At 39.1% G+C, this 22,072-nt stretch overlaps 1 protein-coding gene across 1 annotated transcript; it reads left to right on the plus strand.

The window, feature by feature from the left end:
- Positions 1-110: 110 nt before the first annotated feature.
- bace1 (beta-secretase 1) lies at positions 111-20,180 on the plus strand. Its single transcript, XM_077207504.1, has 9 exons — positions 111-1,184; positions 7,155-7,243; positions 7,322-7,538; positions 7,639-7,776; positions 9,050-9,184; positions 13,100-13,201; positions 13,297-13,446; positions 15,504-15,675; positions 19,029-20,180. Exons 1-9 carry the CDS (start codon positions 912-914, stop codon positions 19,271-19,273), a joined length of 1,521 nt encoding a protein of 506 aa, XP_077063619.1. The 5' UTR covers positions 111-911; the 3' UTR covers positions 19,274-20,180.
- Positions 20,181-22,072: the final 1,892 nt, after the last annotated feature.

Consider the following 22,072-nt stretch of genomic DNA (forward strand, 5'->3'; position numbering starts at 1 on the left):
CAAAATGTTATACAGCACATGAGGATAATGGTCTGATGAATAAACTTCAAGTCCCATGATGCATCATTTCCAGCGCTTGACATTAGTGTGTGGAGTCAGCTCAGTGCGCTAGTGTAAAGGATGGCTGAGTCATTTGTGCGAATCGGTTCGTTCGGGCAGTTTGCTCCAATAAACCGGTTCAATAAAACGATTCACCGTATCAAACCTCGGGATATTTAGCAATATTTTTTTCAAGTTTTTCTTAAGATAAATGTTGCGTGTAATGTGCGTTGTTTGTGGGCCCAACTAACACTTTTATTTTATTTCACTTCAAACCGCTTTCAGTCGGACTGAATCATTCAATAGAATTGATTCATCCTAATGATTAAGTCAGGATTCGGACATCGCTCCAGTGCGTGCGGATGCAGGGAAGATGGAGGAGGCAGGAGCTGTTTGAGGACAGAGATGCGGATTATTGCGCCGTCAAATTATCAAAGGGCAAAAGACAGCTCTATGGACACGACGTCGAGCACATTTCAATGGCAGACATTCAACCACCGAACTTTAAACGATCGATGCCCACCTGCTTTACTACTGCATTTATTTAAATAGAACGTCTCATTTTAACAGTTCGTTTCTTGCGGGAAGGTTTTGCAATAGACATCAAGTTCGGAATCTCCATATAAAAGATATCTTATTTATAAGAAAGAAGAATGTGGATAACGGGTATATTTGCCGTTGTTTGTAGATGCGGGGGATGGAGAAAACGAAGGATAATAAACATGAGCGCGAATGTCCTTTAGTGCTCGCTGGGATTTGGAATTTGCGCATTCTGCTGTCGGGATTCTGTGCATTATGACGCCATAATAGGACTTAGGGATCCGCCACTTGACGCGTTCTAAAGTAAACGAGGGATTTTCTAGTGTGTAAAGATGAGAGTGCCGTGTCTGCTTCTCTATTCATGGGCATTGATGGCCTTTCTACCGGTCACCTCCTCCGCTGGCATCTCGGGCTCTGTGTTGCTCCGTGTCCCCCTGCAGCAGGGGCCCCTCTCACAGCCCGCGGCCCCCCGGGGCCCCTCGAGAGCCGCCCGGACACGCAGAGGAGTCCGTGGGATGAATTTTGTAAACATGATTGACAACCTTCGTGGAAAGTCAGGACAAGGTTATTACATCGAAATGGCCGTGGGCACCGCACCTCAGAAGGTGAGACTGAATCCAAATAAACGGGCTCTCATCATATAACAAAACAGCATCCACACTACCCATACTGTTTGCTATGTGTTGACATTTGCTCTCCCCAGAAAAAAAGGCCATTCAAATTTGATGTTAGATTTTCATAATTTTCTTGGACAGGAAAGATTTTGTCCAAGACAACATAATCTATTCACATTGTATTTTATTTTATTTATCAAGGCTTAAAATGTGCTGAACTGTGGAAGTTGTCTTTCAGCATGGTTCTCACAATCATGTATAGTGAAATACAGAAACGTATCTAAATAAACAATACTACAATTACAATTTTAGCAGTATCTATCTTCCATCCCGTTTTCGAAAATGATTACATATTTTCATAGGCTATTACTTTAAATACAAAAAAAGAAAGAAAAGATTTAAGAATGAAGGATTATTTACACTTTGCTTTATTATTTACTGAACTGGTGAAATAAAAATGTGATTTAAAGAGATATACACTTTCTGTTATTCCAACAGTTAAATAGTAATACTGTTAAACTGGTAGTTTCATATGCTATGTGCAGTCTATAGGTTGCGTAATTGTCACCTTCTAGTTATTGGTGTTTGGTGTGTTATAATAGTAGTCCACAAGTATGCTTTTATTCCATTCCAAGCATGGCCTGTTTCCTTTAGATCTTTGTGCTTTATGGAAATATAAGACCATTGATTAAAAGACTAAACGCAGACTGTGGGATTAAAAAAACAGCCATCTGTTTTGTGAAGTGTATGGGTTGTGTCCACCTGTCACAGCTGTAGTGAAGAGCACAGGCTGAGACAGGGATGACTGTATGACGCTGCTCAGTTTTCACAGCTCCAGCCCTGATCCCCGTTTACACAGATCTGATAACTAAAAACCATGTATTCTGCTGCCAGGCTAGTAGTTGGCGATGTCACTTTGTAAAGAAACACTGCACACCTATAGACTGAACACGTAATACACCTGGGAATCGGGGGATGCATCCGAAATGGCAGCAGATTATTACCACCCAAAATTATTTTGAATAATTACTTAACAGCCGCAAAAAAAGTATGTTCTATGTAGTATGAATGTCATCTGAATGTACTCCCATGGCCTAAAGTATAGTAAAGTGTCCATCGTATGCACACTTCACAATTTCACCGGAAGAAGTAGCTCACCACTGTAAAAAATAATCCTGTGTGTTACTGTTTTTGAAATTAACAGCTAAATACAGTTTTGTCAGCTACAGCTATATACCATTAAATTACAGTTTTATACTGTAGCTGACAAAGCGATATTTAGCTGTTAATTTAAAAACGGTAACACACAGTATTTTTACAGTATGATAAACAGCTGCCAGTAGTTTACTGTTTTTTGGTTGTTTTTTTTACAGGATTATTTTTTACAATTTAGGTACTTTTTGAGTAAGCTCATCCGGTTACTACTCCTTTATGAGTACTGTGTATTTGACACACTAATTTCGTCACATACTGTTTTTCACCTACTGTATACGATTTCACTTGTCGCTACCTGGTGGCATAACAATGTAATAAATACAATTGTTATTTGAAGCACCATGTTACTTTTAAAAGGTAATTTACTCTATTTTGATCACTTCTGTAGACATCAGTGTTTATATCTGAATTTGAACTTTTATCTCAGTTCTTCTGTAAAAAAATGCATCTTTGTAACACAAATAATGATACTGTGTGCTTGAAAAGACCGTTTGTGAAGCTGTTTTATAGCTATAGCCTACATCCCAGCGGTTCTTTCTGGATCAGTGGCAGTGCAAACACCGATCTGAATGTTCCGGTGTGATTTTGTCAAAGGTTTAATAGACACAGTATAGTTGTAAGATTGCGTGGGTGTTTGGATCGAGATTGCGACCTTTTAACGATTAATCGAGCAGCTCTAATGGAGGCGATAACGGAATCGTTTTCACAAATGTGCACTTTGAGGGGCCGTTTACACAACACTATTTTAAACTGACACCATAAAATGTATGGGTTTTGGCCGTGTGTTTTAGGGGTCTGAAAATGCAATCTTTTGAAAACAGGATTCAAAGTGCAAGTTTTTGAAAACTAGCCTATGCCGTTATCGCCCTGTTACCGATACCGTAATTTTGTAAACCACAAAAATGTGAATTTGTAAAAAGTGACGCCATGCTCAGTCTATAGGCGCGCAGTGTTTCTGTACAAAGTGACATCACCATCTACTGGCCTGGCAGCAGAATACAGCCTTTTACACGTTTTCACGAATTCGTGTGAACTTTTGACAAAGTTGTCATTTGTACGCAAAAAATGCTTATGGAAAACTTTTTTTCTTTTTTTAGTTCAATGTTTTTGTGTAAACGTACCCTGAAACACGTTTTAGTTTGCGTTTTCAGGCTGCTAGAACGCTGTTGCCGTGTAAATGAATGGCAAAAACGCATGAAAAAAAAAATCTGTTTTTATTTAAATGTTGTGTAAACTTAGAATAATAGTGCACTATTGCCCAGAACATATACACTATACAGATCTACATTCCATCTTTTTGTTATAAGAAACCTGTACCAACAATACTTTGTTCTATTAAAATGTTTGTATTGAAAAGGAAATCCAAAGTGAATTAAGCATTAAACATTTGCTTAATGTATGCATTTGCTGGGCCGAGCTCATGACATTGCTAGTGTCATGCTCTACTGTTTAAGCTGCAGGAATGCTTGACCTAAGTTCTCACAGAGTGATAAATCCCCATTTTCCTCTGACAGAGAGAGAACTTGTATGCTGCGCTATCATCACTATAGCTGTTTTGTGTCCCCGTCTAGTGGGTCATACACAAGCGAAATGATGTGGACGGAAACGAATTAGTGTTTTTGCACACCATTTAAAGAACAGTCCATTGCCAAAATATGGTCAACAAGGTCACATAATGTATAGAGGAAGCACAGAGACGAGGTGAAGGCAGGCCTTCTAGAGGAAGGATGCACACAAGCCAGATTCAGTGAGCAGAATAACAGGAAGCCCACAGGACAAATCAATGACATGGCGAGTCAGCATTCGAAATTCTTACTACACAAGAGAAACGCTGAAGAGCTGCTGAGAGGAATAGGCAGATGTGGTAAGAAGGTCAAGTGCGTATCAACCACCGTTGAATTCAAAAACACTGATGAATTGAAAACGGTTCTCTAATAGAGATGGAGAGATGTGTATGGAGTGATTCAGTAAAGTTTGTGCATGTATGAGTATGATATTTTTACAACAAAGCAGTATTATGTATAGAACTGGTCTGTCAATATGATTTATCAATATAAATGCTCTCAGCAATTGAAAAACAACCATTCTTTTAACAGCCAATATAGCAGTCTATCTGCTAAAACATGCTAGAGATCTCTGAAGATGTCTGGCCTCACGTTTCCCATCCTGTCTGTCTCTCCGTCTCGCTCTCCCTCAGTGTGCATCACATTTCGCTCAGTCAGTGAGTCTAACGCTGAGAGGCAGGCTGCCAGTCAGTCGCTGGTGAACGAGGCAGATCGATAATATATCTCATTCTTAAATACCCCTTCACAAACACACACAAGGTCAGAAACAGTTGACAACAGAGCAATAGTCACAGTCATAGACCCGAGCCACATCTAGAGATTAGCGGCCTCATGTATAAAAGGTGTATGCACAGATTTGTACAGTGTGTGCGTACGCTAATATCCACGCCAACGTTCATATTCATAAGAACGGTCTTTGACGTGGAAAAGTGCTTAGTGCCACTAACTTCCTCACAATCCGATGGGGATTCAGATCACCACATGAGGCAGAAATATATTTATATGCAATGCTAAATGCTACTTGCTAACCATCGCGATAATAAAAACATATGTTTATGGAAAATATCAGAGAAGAATGTAGACAAATCATGTAAGATTATGATTGTGTATTTATATGGTTTATGTTTTATCTGTCTCTTCCCTCCCTGTGCCTTTGTTGATACATACCGGACTAAAGCATCCGCATATATGTCATAAAAAACATGCAATCCGGTTAACTCTTATAATTCATTACTCCTGTTTTCTGCTCGTGAGCTCCCTCTGTTGCTCTGGCTGAAAGGATAGTATAGTGAGGCGGGAGAGATTGCTCAAACCAAACCGCAATCATCACATCATTTCGTTGAAAATGTATATAAATCCTCAAAAATGTGACAAACATATGACATTTTATCAATATGTTTCTAAATGTTTAAGCTTTTCGACATAAAAGCCTTAAGGGTGTTGTTTTGTTCATTTCTGTAATCGCAAATAAATGGAAGCAGGTGCAATCAAATAGATATTTGTTCTCTTTTTATGTGAAATGGTAAATACCAGTTTGATTCAGCATGATTGATGTGCACTCCTGACACAAATTAATACATAACTTTCACTGTAAAAAATTGTATTATTATTTTAAAACATTGGTCAAAATCGATGCTGGAATCTTAAGTCTTTAGCAAAGACCAAACGTTCACTTCTGTGATGCTCATGTTGCGATCGTTCTATGTAGTCGTGATACGGGCAAGTTTAAGGGCAGCTCTGTGTGACTACTGGCCCGACACTGGAAACACAGCTTGATATTGGGCTTGGTGCTTAAGGTCATAGGCTATTGGACCTGTCCAGCACATTGTTAGCCCTGGCCCGACAGTGGAAAAGCGACTATAAAGTCTTGGGGGTGAGCTGATAAAACATGTACCCGCAGCTGGTCTAGAACACCATACTTAATACCCAGAAAACCGTATCAGCAAAATATCCTAAAAACGCCGCATAGCAACACCTTGCCAACAGCTGGCATCATGGCGGGTTTGCATTGATGAGCATCAGTGTTGGGGAAACCCATTACAAGTATTGTAAGTTACGTAATCCGATTACTTTTTCAAGTAAATAGTAAAGTAATGCATAACGTTTAATTTACACAGAAATATCTGAGTTATTTTTTTCAAATAAGTAATGCAAGTTACTTTGTTTTCCCATTAATTAACTGACGCCTCTTCTGTCCTCAAGTTGAGAGAAATGATGTGAGCAGCCATTTACCCATCTCAGTCAAATGAATAAAAATGGTCACATGCAAACTCTTTAATATGAAGTGTGTTAACAAATATACGTTTTATAAAATTTGTGAAAGTGTTTTTTCTGCTGACCTTAGATGATCCAATTCAACCATACAAATAAGCAAAGATGACATTTGTGTTGTAAGAGTGTTGAAATTTCTTCTCGTGTGTCCTATTCTTCTGCGATCCAGTAGTGTTTCCCAAAGCCAACTATGTTCGCATGTTCGTTATCAAAAGAGTTCAATTGCACTTGTGACCATAGTTGGCTAACCATGCTTTTGGGAAACTCACCCCACAAGTGGCGCCCTCTACTGTTTTGTAGCACTTTCCTGTAGCTCAAACAGTAGAGCATTGGCGCTTGCAACGCCAACGTCATGGGTTTGATTCCCAGGGAAAGCAAGAACTGATAAAAATGTTATGTTATGAGCTGCGCCCTCTACTGTACAGGCGTGCATTTACATTCAGCTTTTAGTGTAAATGGCCTTTACATGTTTTCGGTTACACTTTATTTTAAGGTGTCTTTGTTACACAGTACTAAAATTTATATTTTAAGTATTTTAAGTAAGTACATGTACTGGGTTAGGATTTGGTTTGTGGTTAGTTGCATGTAATTATGCATAATTTATAGTTATAACTATAGTAACTGCATGTAACATATGCAACAATGACTCTGTAAAATAAACTGTTACCATTTTTTATTATTATTAAAAAACAAGCAAGCCCAGCTCAGGTGAGAAAAAGTAATGGAAAAGTATGAAAAAGTTCTATAAAAAGTTACTAAGTAATGAAATTTGTTACTTGTTTATGGAGTAACGCAATATTCGAATGCATTACTTTAAAAAGTAACTCTCCCAACACTGATTAGCACCACTTACATTTTTCTTCAGTTATTAATTTGATTTAATCACAGATTAAATCCCGTTGTGTTTCAGTTGAACATCTTGGTTGATACGGGCAGCAGTAACTTTGCAGTCGGCGCCGCCGCTCACCCGTTCCTCCACAGATATTACCATCGTTCTCTGTGAGTATAGTAATATAGTCATGACATATGTTATGAAGGCTAATAAACTTTGCTACATTTTCCTGTTTGTGTTGATAGTTCGTCATCGTACAGAGATCTGGGCCGCGGTGTGTATGTGCCGTACACACAGGGCCGGTGGGAGGGCGAGCTGGGCACTGATCTGGTGTCAATTCCCCACGGCCCAAATGTGTCTCTGAGGGCCAACATCGCTGCCATCACCCAGTCGGATCGCTTCTTCATCAACGGATCCAACTGGGAGGGAATACTGGGGCTGGCCTACGCTGAGATCGCAAGGGTCGGTTCCTGCAGGGTTTCTGTAACATGGGTGCTTGTGTTGTCGTAACGTCACAATGCTTCATGAAGAGTCTCTTCTAATCAGGTTTTCCGTCTTTCAGCCGGATGAGACTCTAGAGCCGTTCTTCGACTCTCTGTTGAGACAGACCAGCGTCCCAGACGTGTTTTCTCTGCAGCTCTGTGGAGCAGGATTCACCCAGAACTACAGCGCCGGCAGCTCCACTGTAGGGGGCAGTATGGTGAGAGCTGCTGGGAAGACAGACGGGAAAACATGACAAAGAAGAAGACCATTTCAATGCAAGAAATGGTTAATCGACCCTTCGCTAAACCAAGCCCAAAAACCGCCACTGGCCAATCGTGACTTAGCAACCGTAACTAGGCGCGGGAGGTCTGGCAAGCTTTCGAGCGAGGGAAACATGCCGAACCGTTGTGCGTATGGATTGTGCAAATCTGATACCCGGTATCCTAAAAGTTTGGACGGGGGAGTGGAATTTGTTTCCTTCCCAAAATCTAAAAGCCAAGGGGAGAAATGATGTGCGTGGATCAGCAGTGTGAGAGCCCATTCACATATAAATGTCCAAAGGATTAACAAAAACACCTATTGCTTGGAAATAATGATGGTTCTTTGTTCATAATGCATATATTTTAACATAAAATAAGACGATTAAAGACAAGACGGAGGCTCACTGACATACTTTAAAATATATTTCAGCATTTTTTTAAATGATGGCCTACTAACCCTGACTTAGTAACTTTAACCCAATCCGATCACGGCTCTCCCGGTGTTAGTGTTATTCCACAAGATTTATGGATAGGCTGTTTGATTTATAATTATTCGATTATTTTCACATTTCACTTACCCTGCTGTGCACGAACATAGCTGTTCCTCATTTTATGTATTTCCCATTTGAATGGTCAGCGTATGAGGCGCTGCTTGCGCTTGGACTATAGGCTTTAGCTTAAATTTTTATGAAATTATCCTCTAATCGGTTGCATATTAAGTCGTGGATATATCCCTCAAATGCACACTGCAGTCCCTTTTGTCTTGCTCTCTCAGATATTTCACATGTTCGCCAAAAAATACTAATTATCTCATTGGGAATGTCTGACACCGGTGCATACACACTGTAATCGACGTGTCAGGTGCGAAAGCTTGTCAGGCGTAGCAACAGTAACTAATGGGAGGGCGGGGCTTAGCGAAGGGTTAATTGACCCCAAGTTGAAATTCTATCATTTATTTTAAATGATGTCTTTCTTCCATGGAAAACTAAATGAGATTTGAGACTGTCAAGCTCCGATAAAAGGACAATAATTCGTCATAAAAATAGTCCAGATGATTTGTGTTTTGAGGAACAAAAGTGCAGTCATATGAAATTAGTAACATCTTTGAATCACAGACTTACCATGTTGTTAAAAAGTTATGTAATGTGCAACAAAACAAATACTAAAAAATAACACTAAAATACTATAAAAAGGATTTGTTCATTCTCAGATTGTCTTTATTCTTTCCAGATCATTGGGGGAGTAGATCCGGACTTGTATGTTGGGGAGCTGTGGTACACACCAATCAGACGAGAGTGGTATTATGAGGTCATCATCGTGCGCATTGAGGTTAACGGACAGGATCTCAATATGGACTGCAAAGAAGTGAGAACAAGTCTTTTGTTTTGTTTTGTTTTTTGCCACAAAGCATTTATTTCTACTGAGAAAACTAAGCACACACACAAATACATTTCAAGTATCTTCAAGCATGTGAACTTTTATGTCCCTGGGGTTGTTTCTGATAAAAAAAAAAAAAATGTTATTCTTATATGAAGGTCACATTTAAACATTAAAACCTTTCATATATTTTTTTCACATGCCATTAATAGAGGCATAGGAATATTTATTTAATTGCCTATATTTTAAGATATGAAGATATGTCATATCAACACTATGAATTTAAATGAAAACATTTTACTCCATTAGCCTATAGGTTTTAATATATAGCGAAGATACATCAAATGTGTCTAATTCATGGATATATTGAAAAATAACCCAATAGATTACAATAAGAATTCAATTTAAAAATAATAAGAGTAACATGTCACTATGGGCCTTCTTTGCCAATTCTGGTGGCCCGTTTTCATTGTTAATAAAAATATAATTTATACTCCACAAAAACCAAAACAATAATGTATACACAAATACCTCGTTGACAAATAGACACAAAAAACATTGATATTCAACATAATGTAATGTTGGGATCACTGTTTTCCAGAGTGAATAAATCTCACAAATGTTGATATTCAGATGAAATGACAAAATTAAAAATAGTGTAGACATTTGTCAAATGTGTTGAAATGAGATTGTGTGCTGTCTATGCACAAAAGAAACATTAATAAAAAATTATTTTATTTGATTGTATATGCATCCAAATAATAACCTATGAAAGGAGCATAAGCAAGACTAAGGAGTGCCTACTGTTGGACATTGTTAGTAGTGCATTTTAAGGGATCTTTTTCCCAAAACTATATTTGAAGAAACATCTTCCAGTTGGTCATGGTTAAAGTGTCATGAGGTTGAAGGAGAGAACCCAAACGCAGACGATATGCAGCAACAGGGATTTATTGAGGCACAAAACAGTAAACTAATAACCCACGAGGGGGCAAAACAGAACTGAAGGGCAGTACACCAAGACTAAGACAAGAAAATAAACTAGGACTAGACACTGACTTGAAGACTAGAACAAAAGAAACAAACAGCTACATAAACTCACAATACTTATCACGAGATTCAGACAAAGTACTCACAAAGAGTTACCTGCATTAGTTGACAATGTACCGACACTGGACAGCAAACACAAGGGGATTAAATAGGGAGAAACTAATGAGGGGAACAGGTGACACAGACTACCGGTAGGTAATAATGACAAGAGGAGGATAACAAGGGGGTGGGGTATCTAACGAGACAACACAAGCACATGGCCCAAACAACAGGCCATGCGCTTGTACACAAAACATGGTTCTGCCATGATCCTGCCACAAGACTAGGAAAATCAAGAACATGATGGCAGAATCATGACATAAAGAATGCAATTGAACAGATTGTTGCTTTTTTATTTATTAAACAAAGGCAAACTACACTGTTAACCCTTGCTGTAAAAAATAGGCCAAATTCTGACAGTATCATACCATTTTCCATTAAAACAGTAATATACTGTAGAAACAATGCATTCTGGGTTATATTTGTCGAGAAAACAGCCTACAGGAATATACTGTGAATTAGCACCGCTCAAAGTCGACACTCAGAGGCTATGTTCAAAATCACACCCTATACCCTCATTCACTATTCCCTACATTAGTTCTCTAATATAGTCCACTTGACAGAGTGAATGAAAAGAAGTGAGTGAATTCAGACACTGAGGAACACCTGATAAGCAGAATCACTGAAGGACAGAGAAACACAAACAGAAAAAAAGAAACAGAAGAACTACAACTGACTTGCAGCTAACTCTGAGTGTGAAACCAGTTTTCCATTATTTATTTCATACATGTACAAAAGTTCTTGTTGAGAATTAACAGATATTTAGTTGTTGGTGTTTTATTGAATATAATACAGTTTGTAGTCACCATGATGGAGATCATTATTTGCTTTAGTTGGTCTCTTGACACTTGACTTTTAACCATTAGTTTTTACTCTGGTTGCTGTAACTGTGGGTTTGTAAAACACATTTGTTATGGCAAAAAATGTCAAGAGGAAGATGATCAGTTGGTTTTGTCTGTTGTGATGATGCCATTATCATCCTGGGACTGTCTGATTCACTGATCTCATCCTGTGTATAAGCTTTGAATTGGTGATTACTTAAATTTGATCATATATCTTTGAATCAACAAAAAGTGCATGAAGTGCATTAAAACATTTTGAACTCCTACTTGACTTGATCACACACAGACATCAACAATTAGCATATGAATCTCAACAATGACAATCAAAAGTTTCATGTCGCAATACAAGCTGGGTTCCAGGATAGTATAAAACTCCCAGCATAAACTGCTGCATGAATAATAATAATAAATAATTATTGCCACTATTGTTGAGATTCATGTGCTAATTTTTGATATCCCTGTGTTTCTACAAGACAGTAGCTCTGTTTATTTGGCTGTGCATGATGTTTAAAAAAGTCATCATTGTAACTGATTGCTGTAGTTTCACAGTGGTGGTAATGTAACACTTTTGATACAGGATTAAACTCTAAATGAGATTAATGAATGAACAGGCTATATGATGATTTTGTCATCATAATCAATATAACAAACTGCCTTCACAAAAACACAGTTCAAGCAGCAAGAGAAAAATGAATGTTAAAAATCTAAGGGTCAGCATCTCAACTAAAGCAAACACTGATCTCTATAATGGTAACTTCAAACCAAACATTTTCAATAAAACATCTCAATAACAACTTATGTAGATGTATGACAGAAATAAAGTCATACTGGGTAATAATAAGTGTAATAATGTGTAATGGCTAGAAGTCAGTTGTAGTTCTTGTGTTTCGCTATTTTCTGTTTGTGTGTTCCTCTTTCCTTCAGCGATTCTGCTTGTTAACAGCAGGTGTTCATCACTAATGTTCAACAAACACTTACATATACACTTTATTATCTCACTGCAACACTGTGTCAATGTTACTTTTTACTCTTTGTAGTGTGGATTTTCCTGTGGGGTTGAAAGGGTCAACAGTGTAAGATAAAAACACATACCCACAATGTATTTTAACAGTAATAAACACTGTTGCCAGTAGTTTACTGTAAGATTTAGTTTTTTGGGTCATCATTGTGCTGAAGTGTAGAGCCTGTGCTTCAGTCCAGGAGAAGATCTAGAAACATTGATGATACGCTTCATGTTGCTTTATTTAACAGGTGTTGACTATGTAGTTGCTTGTCCAGTGAAAGTCTCTTTATTTAAAAAAAATTTTGGTCTCAAATGAAATAAGTTCACAGTAATATTTTGCTCACATTATTAGTGCATTATACATTTTAGGTAATACATTTAAATGACAGTTGGTCAATTTAAGCCAGTCGGTTTCTGCAAGTGAAATTAGTTAACTCGAGTTTTAATTTTGTGCATGGTATTTTTACAGTAACATACTGTAGATTACAGTAAATAACTGTACAATTAACAGTAAATTACTGGCAACAGTTTTGCCAGTATTTTACTGTAAAAAAGCCTGGCAAGGTCTAACAGTGTAGGGTAACACTTTATTTTACAGTGTCCTTGTTACATGTACTTACCATAATAATAACAGTAAATTATGGATAATTACATGCAACTAACCCTCAACCAAATCCTAATCCCTCCCTAACCCTATATTAAGTACATGTTATTAATTAATATTACTCAGTACTTAAATATATAATTACACTGTAACAATGACACCTTAAAATAAAGTGTAACCCAAACTAGCCATTGCTAAAACCAGACATTCTTATTGTCTCTCTCTCTCTCTCTCTCTCTCTCTCTCTCTCTCGCTCTCTCTCTCTCTCTCTCTCTCTCTCTCTCTCTCTCTCTCTCTCTCTCTCTCAGTATAACTATGATAAAAGTATTGTGGACAGCGGCACTACAAACCTGCGTCTCCCTCGTAAAGTGTTCCAGGCTGCTGTGAAGGCCATTGAAGCGGCTTCATCGGTCAGTTTATATCACACTCTGTCTCAGCTGGACTCATTCTTCAATATGCTAAACGTTTTCAGATTTCTCTCACAATTGGATCTTTGTCTCCACAGACTGAACAGTTTCCTTCAGGTTTTTGGCTGGGGGAACAGCTGGTATGTTGGCAGGCGGGCACCACACCCTGGCATATCTTCCCTGTCATTTCTCTCTACCTAATGAGTGAAAATAGAAACCAGTCCTTCCGAATCTCCATCCTGCCACAGGTACCATCAATCTGCTTTCTTCATTCTGTGGCTATGACAACTTTCAGGATGACATACTGATATAAAAGGCTGCTGGGTGATAACTGGCCACATAACCCATATATAAAGATAACGGATACAATCTAAATATGGGTCAGAAATGATCAAAATGATTATCAGTCAATCCATATTCTGTATTCATGAGGCAACAGTTGAAGGGATAGGTCACCTAAAAAGGATAATTCTCTCATTATTCACTCACCCTCATGTGGTTTTTAAACCTGTATGACTGAATTTCGAGTGAATTTTTCATTTTTGAGCGAACTTTCCCTTTGTGCCAACCAAAGTGTCACAGTAGCTACTGCAGAATGTACTGTGCATGTGTTCTGAAAGCATGCAATACTTGAAAAATAATTATACATGCTAAAACAGGGGTGTCAAACTCCTGGAGGGCAACTGTCCTGCAGAGTTCAGCTTTAACCCTATTAAACATACCTGCACCTGCTAATCAAAGGCTGTGTCCCAAATCGCTCCCTATACCCTTGAATAGGGCACTTTAGTTTAGGTACTTCTCATTAATGTCTATGGTATCCACAAACGTTGATTGACTGTTGCACGACTGAAAGAAATTCAATATCATCAAGACTGTAATTTGATTGGTTGTCAAGGCACACGTGATCTAAAGCCTGGTGCACTGTGCAATTTATAAAAGTCCTTTATGATTGTTGCTTGTCAGACTGTACGAACATGATGAACGCTATAATATTGCCAGCAGCCATATCACCCTGTAGCCCAAGACTGATCGCCCACTGAAGCTAAGCAGGGCTGAGTCTGGTCAGTACCTGGATGGGAGACCTCCTGAGAAAACCAGGTATCTGCTGGAAGAGGTGTTAGAAGAGGCCAGCAGGGGGCGCTCACCCTGTGGTCTGTGTGGGTCCTAATGTCCCAGTGTAGCGACGGGGACACTGTTCTGTCAAAAAGCACCGTCTTTCAGATGAGACGTTAAACTAAGGTCCTGACTCTCTGTGGTCTCTAAAAAATCCCAGGATATCTTTCGAAAGAGTTGGAGTTTAACCCCGGCATCCTGGCCAAATTGCCCAGTGGCTTCTGTCCATCATGGCCTTCTAATCATCCCCATCTCTACGGATTAACTTCATAACTGTCTCCTCTCCACCAATAAGCTGGTGTGTGGTGGGCATTCTGGCGCAATATGGCTGCCGTCGCATCATCCAGGTGATGCTGCAGATTGGTGGTGGTGGTTGAGGAGATTCCCTCTTCAATGTAAAGCGCTTTGAGTGCAGAGAAAAGCGCTATATAAATGTAATGACTTATTATCATTATTAGCCATGTCACACTGTAAGTTCTCACATCCGGCACATGTGGAATGATGATCTGGCCCACATGCAGTGTGGAATGATGGCACTTGGGTGGCTCACTCCTGTTTGCCAGATCTGGGCCACAAGCAGGCCATAGCAATGCCACATGTCAGCCAAGAGCAAAGAAATAAACCACAACTGGACCTTATCTGAGCCACAGAATCTGTGTATGTTAAATATTGAGTCATCTCAGCCTTTAAAAGCCTGTTAACAAACAGAGGTCCAGGGGTCAGAAAGAAAAAGTCCTGCCATAAGTTTATTCCACCCATGAACTCAGCCAGCTGGTCTCACTAATTAGTTCTACCTACTGGCTGAAAAACTGCAAATTAGCAAATCCAGGTGATTGGAACAAACTACTGAGGAGGACTTTTACTTTCTGAACCTGGACTTGACACCTCTGACTACAACTGACTTTCAGCCACAGCCTTAGATGAAAACAACTGAAGATAAAATACATTAAATCTCTGAAGATCTCAGCAGAGGAGGATTAAACAACTCCACAAACAGTATTACCCAGGATCTGGGCCGAAATAATGTTGCTATCTGGGGATATCTGCTATCTGACCATGCTGAGATTATCAGCTTCCTCAAATAATCTTCTTGCTCTCTTGTTCAATCATTTATCTGTTTTGTCATCTTTATTGGTTTGGGAACGCATGGATGTGTAGCTGATGTGTGTCTGTCTCTCTCGGGTCTCTGCAGCAGTACCTGAGGCCGGTGGAGGACGTGGCTTCGGCACAGGAGGACTGTTATAAATTCGCTGTGTCTCAGTCGAGCACTGGTACAGTAATGGGTGCCGTCATCATGGAGGGCTTCTATGTGGTGTTTGACCGAGAACACAAACGCATCGGGTTTGCTGTCAGCACATGTCACGGTGAGAGAGAATTTTCTCCACTTACAGTGGCCTTTCAAAGTATAAGGACAATCAAACAAAATATTCAAACAAAATATTCCACAATCAAATAAAATATTGCATCTGTATTTTATGCATTTTATAAAAAGATAGCTCACTTTAAGTGAAAGTGGAAGTGAAAAAAGACTCACAAAATGTAATTAGTTTTAAGAAAAGCTCCAGCAGCATCTGTTTTCAGATGAGACTTGTGACTTCTTACAGCTTCGGCAGCTATGTTTCCATCCAAAGTTGCGAATTTAACTTATGCGCAAAATAGAAATATCACATAAAACATTTGCAAATTAAGCAGCATTTCCATCCGAGTCGAAGAGAAAAATGTGTCACTTCCTGATAAACTGGTGCAAAATATCACTAAGAAAAGTAGGAGAAGCCAATGTACATTATAATTTTTGTATATAATAAATGAATTGTGTCTCAGAGTGTGCAGACAAAACACAAAAAAACACAATTTGGAGGAAGACGCTGCTGTTTGGAAATGCAGTTGTGAAAAACAGTTCTGGAAGGTAACTATACGAATCACATTTCAGAACAACCAAAACAGCATTTCAGATGCTGTGCAAAAAGATCATTCTGCTGGTTAGTCCACTTATGCCGTCCCATTACGCAAAGTCACATAATTTTTTGATGTGCATCAAGGAATTTAATGATGCTTTATTAACAAAGTTCGTGCTTTATGTTCCACGTTCTATGTTTTTCCAGCATCCCTCCTGCACCCCAACTTATTGGGATTATTCCTATCCTAGCTCTGTGTTCAGGCCGGAGCTCGGAGTCCTCTCCTCAGACAGCACGCCAAATACACATATTTTATACTATATTTGATTATATGTAAGTGTGAATTAGATAAATGTGTTTCCATGATAGTTTATTTATGCACATGTTTTCTTCATGTTTTCTAAAAACATCCAGCTGTTTTAATGGGATATCCATAAAAATAAGTGGATGGAAACATAGCTAATGGCATTTAGACATTTCTAAACATGGTGTAATCCAGCATGGCCTGTCTGGAAGTTTCTAGTGATCCTGAACACCTCAATCAGCTGGTTCAAGTGTGTTTATCTCTTTCCCCGCCATTGACTGAACTTTCCGGCTTTCTGTGTTTTAACTGTTATATGGTAGGGGGCGCTATTACGCATTTTCTGGAAGAGCACTGAATCTCCTGATCAAAACACAGACAAAAATAAGCAGAATCAAGCGATAAAAGCATTGCTTATGTACATTGTAGTCTTTGAAAATAACAAGATTTTCTCAGTTTTTGTTCACGTTTTTTTAAGCAGATGCTCTGTTCTTTTATTTGATATATTGCACGTTCAGATATTCATACAACAAAGTATTCTAGGGGGCATGACATTTATGTGAAAATTATCAAAAACAACTTTAAAAAAAAATGCTGGCTGGAAAAGATTTAATTAGGACTTGACCTAAACTCTTCTGACTGGACACCCCTGGCTAAAGTACTTTAGGAGGCTACTGTTTTAAAAATGATTTACCTATCAATGGAACACCAGTAATAAATACAATCATATTACATCTGGAATTTAGGTTGTTTGTTCAGAGGCTCCAACAGATCACTGGGACACTAACAATTATTATTACTGTAATGAAAACAACGACAACGTCTCAGGTTACGACTGTAACCAGGGTTCCTTGAGATAGGAATGAGACTCTGCGTCGATAGCGCTTTGGGAACGCCTCTGCGTGATTGCGTCTGAAGCTCTTGTGTCAACTAATCCAATGGTGAGACAGAACCTCACGGTCAGGTGATGTCACGACCACGAAAGAATAAAAGCACATCTGGAATGACCAGCGTTAGTTTCTTTTATCAGAAGCAAGTCAATCACAGGGATGAAGGAAGTATGGCAAGGCGACGCAAAGTCTCATACCCTTCTCTGGGAACTATGGTTACAGTCATAACCTGAGACGTTCCCTTTCGAGGAAAATCGAGCATGAGTTGCTGGAAACCGCTGCGCCCCGAAGCACTGAGGGTGGTGGGGTTGGCAGAACAGCCTCCTGAGGGCACAGAGTAGGAATGGGCCGCGTGGGAACCAACCTCATCATACACCCAGGAGCCTCAGAGACTTGAGTCTGTTGAGGAAGATATCCCAGGTCTCTTAACAGGTCTGCCTGCTGACATACACGCCTTACCCATCAGTGCCACAGTAGTTCTAACCAGCCTGGAGGGTAATGTGGGCCTTAAGGGACTACGCCGTGACAGAGAACAGATAGCTCAAGTGTCTGTCCCGCCTTCGGCATCCCCCCATACTCATGCTCTTTCAGCCCCCTGTATTTAATTTTTTTTTATAATTGAGAACTGAAAAACCAAGCTGAAAAGGGTTACATCTGCAATCTCAAATTCTCATTGTGAACACCGGGACAGAATGGAAGGCCCTTGACATGAAGGTTGTAATTTTGATGACAGGAAAAGCTTGTCTAATTAGCTTTTTGGCCAAGCGTCCTTTCTCTCGGCCGGCCATTTGATGAAAAGGCTGAACTATATTAAAATAGTTTCAATATACAGTAAAAGAATTATAAATTTATAGCTTGCAACACACTACATTTTACGGACTCGTAATCTATGCGTTGCCTCAACAAACGTGAGATCCGAGTCACTCGATTCTTTATTGCATAGTCTTTTCTTCCCTCGAGAAAAAGTCAACAACAGTGGAGCTAAAACTCCTGATAGTGCATTCTTGTACACGTTGAGAAATTCATGAATGAACACATCCAGCCCCCCTTTATATCAAATATCCATTTGCGAACCCCACGATACCAGCTTCCGTTCTGCCTCGGCCGCAACGGGGCCGGTGCTGCGAGTAGCATGCTCCGTTCCCAAACAAACTACACATAAATCGTATGTATACCCACCCCTAATGAAACGAGGGTAGGGAGGAGCACACATCTAAATGTTTGCTTGCTCACCATAATATTGTATGCTGCTGACTGATATAGTGACAGACAACAATAAATAAGACAAACAGTTTCACACAGAGTGCTTGCTGAGGCACAGAAGTTAACGCTGGTCATTCCCGATGTTCTTTTATGCTTTCCTGGTCGTGACTTCATCCGCCTGTGATGTTCTGTCTCGCCATTGGACTAGTTGACACAAGAGCTTCAGACGAAATCACACAGGGGCATTCCCAAAGCGTCATTGACGCAGCGTCTTGTTCCCTAGAAAGGGAACAATAACAACATGAAAAATCTAATGCAATGCAAAGTAAATATAGGAAGAAAAAAAAAACTTACAAACAAACAATAAACACATTCTGTGTTTGTTCATGTTCTTGTCTTTGTTATTTTTCTTCCCTCCATCTCTCTAGTCCACGATGAGTTCCGTACGGCCTCAGTGGAGGGACCGTTCCATGGTGTGGACCTGGAGGACTGTGGCTACAATGTCCCTCAGACCGACGAGTCCACATTAATGACCATCGCCTACATTATGGCAGGCATCTGTGCCCTATTTATGCTGCCTCTGTGCCTCATGGTCTGTCAGTGGCGTTTTACGCGCTGCCTTCATCCTCTGGGCGCTGGAGATTTCTCTGATGACATATCTCTCCTAAAGTGAGCCATATCAAACCTACAGCATTTAAACTGTTTTTAAAGGTGGCCATCCTTGAGGTTCTCAAAGAAGGGAAATATTAATGAGGCTACAATAATTATAACTGCATATGTTATAATTATGAATATGCACACACACATACACATGGGCTGTCCCACCTTGGAGGGATTTCGTAACCTCTAAACCTTTTTGAGTACATTATGTGAATGATTCCTTATCTTTTAAGACTTTTAAGTGTGGATAGCTGTCCTGGGACTGTTCAAGTAAAGTTATGTAAACTATATGAGTGGGTGTGTCTGTGTTTGAAAGTGAGAGAGAGTTTGTGTGCTATATTAAGATGTCATAATCTATAATATCAATATTGTTTGATCTTCAAAATGAATATAGAGTAACAGAGTACTGTTTGAGTCACTGTTTATTACCCCAACAATACCATAAGGAACTCATATTACTATTACTTACTAAGACAATATGATCTTCTGACTATATTAATTGAAAGCTTACAGTAAATAAACGTATATGATATGTAATAATGAATGTCACTGGAAGAGAACATGTAAACGTGTAAATGATGTAACAAATATTCATCAGCTTTTGTATCATTACTCTGGACACGTGTAGAGCTGAAAGGCTGACTTCACATTGCAAATATTATTGCACACACACTCACATGCAAACGAACAATAAATGCACCTAAAACAAATGCTGCTTATTATTATGCATATAATAACTCACATATATTAGAAAAAGCACACACAGTCTTACATCATCTTAACCAAACCTTCAGATTAAGCCACAACTAAACATGTCTAAACCGAAAAATCTGCAGAGCAGGTTCCTACTGCTAACTCGTAACATGTATTAAAGAAAATCCAGATTGGCAGCTCTTACATCCAATAAAGTGTATAATACAGCAGTGTGTGGCCTCATTTCTTGGCATTTGTGTGAAACATAGCACGGAAATCTGCTTTTTGCTTCTTTTGCCGTTTATTAAATCCTATGCCAAGTTCTCAACGAAAGAATACTGGGAATAAAGATAATGTTTCTATTGAAAATTGTAGCATCACTGGATTTTATGGAAGTTAACATTAAGACAACATAACATGGAATATAACATTTAACAACTTTACTTTAAAATAAATTAGTTTCTTATTTACTCTAACACTTTCATAATCATAAATTCTCATATTGCTAGATTTATCTGCAAGTTTTGACAATTAACCATCAGATAATTTTGTCCACACTTTCTTCGCTGCACATCCCAGAAACTCCACTTTGTTGGAGTGCTTCCTACCTCAGAGGTGGGTCTTTCAAGGTTAGCTGGAGGAGAGAGGTGTCCGAAGCACATCAACTGGTCCCGGGGTACCTCAAGGCTCAGTACTTGGACCCCTCAGTCTACAAAAACACTGACTTGTGCCTGAGTCATCTATCAAATAGTTTCAAACTGTTATGTCCGAGGAGAGCTGAACTTCTAACTGAGCCTGGTTCCTGATCACCTAATGTAGTTTAGGTTACTTGACACATTGACTTGGTCAGTTCGGCACAATTGACCTATCAGTAAGCCTATCAGTAAGCCCCGCCCTCCTTAGTTACTATTGCGTACTCTGACAAACAAACGAGTTGCTAACTGTCTTACAATGACAGCTGTCAGTGTTCCCCTTAAGATGTTTTGATAAATTTTGAACAGAAGGACCACCTCTCATCGAGGAGCATTCAAGTGGGACTTAAATATGCCATGGAGGGATATATAAAAGATTTTAAAATAAATATGGTAAGTAACAAGAATAATTTGGAAGCGAGGCTTTACAGATCACAATGCAAGCGGGAAATGCCTCATGTTACGGTCGTCACAATCGCAGATGACAACATCCAGGATCAACACTGTTCATATACCGCAGGGTAACATTAAAATAATTTACATTTAACCAGTTTAAAATTGAGAGGCACTGAAATGTAGACCTTAATTTATGTGTTTTTGACCTACACTGTACATTATGAGAGAACAGTTAGCTATTTAGGTTTGTACGTTAGCATTGAATCACTAACATTAATTATAACTTAATGAGAGTATGACAGCCAGAAAAGTAATGTTTTCGTCTTCATTGGGATTGGGTTGAATCCATAGGGAACCCAGTTACTGCGCCCACATCATTGGATTAATAAACCATGTGAACCTGCTTCATACCCCAGATGAACAATCATGCTCTATTTAAAAATAAATTCCATTGCCCATCTCTCAGGATACCTGGAATCAGTGTTACAAGTACCCCAGGCACATCGTTGTACCATTTTTGTACCATAAACACCATCAAACCGTTGAGAGCTTCGGATCTTCCAATGTTTCGCTATGATACTGAAACCTAAAGATGTCAGAGTTTCAGTCCCCGTGCAACTGATACTCAACTGACATTGACTCACCTGCATTTGAGGGGAGGTGCTTACCGATTGTCTATTAAAAGACAATTAATACTCTGTAAAACATATTGCTCTACACGACGCTATCGAATCAGAAGACAGAATAAGTGGATTATACTGAATAATGACTATATTGTACATTGCATATTATCACCTGTAATGCTTTGTTATAGTTGACAATTAAATTACAACCAAATGTATTTTTACAATAATATTGCATCAATAGTACCCCCTAAAGAGATACAAAAAAAAGAGTAGTAATGTATTGCACCTCATTATCTCTCTACAGTGGCTACCTGTCACAGAGCCAGCCACACCATCACAACACCAATCATCACCAGATCACCACGATCCACCCACTCGTTCCCAGTCCCAAATACTGATTCACTG

This window comes from Siphateles boraxobius, unplaced genomic scaffold (genome assembly GCF_051911475.1).
Source record: "Siphateles boraxobius isolate OS27281-9 unplaced genomic scaffold, OSU_SipBor_1 6, whole genome shotgun sequence".
Lineage (NCBI taxonomy): Eukaryota > Metazoa > Chordata > Actinopteri > Cypriniformes > Leuciscidae > Siphateles > Siphateles boraxobius.

Coding starts and splice junctions, on each gene's coding strand:
- bace1 (XM_077207504.1), top strand. CDS start 912: ATGAGAGTGCCGTGTCTGCTTCTCTATTCATGGGCATTGATGGCCTTT. Junction 7,539..7,638: donor CCTACGCTGAGATCGCAAGG/GTCGGTTCCTGC, acceptor TCCGTCTTTCAG/CCGGATGAGACTCTAGAGCC. Junction 15,676..19,028: donor TGCTGTCAGCACATGTCACG/GTGAGAGAGAAT, acceptor CCATCTCTCTAG/TCCACGATGAGTTCCGTACG.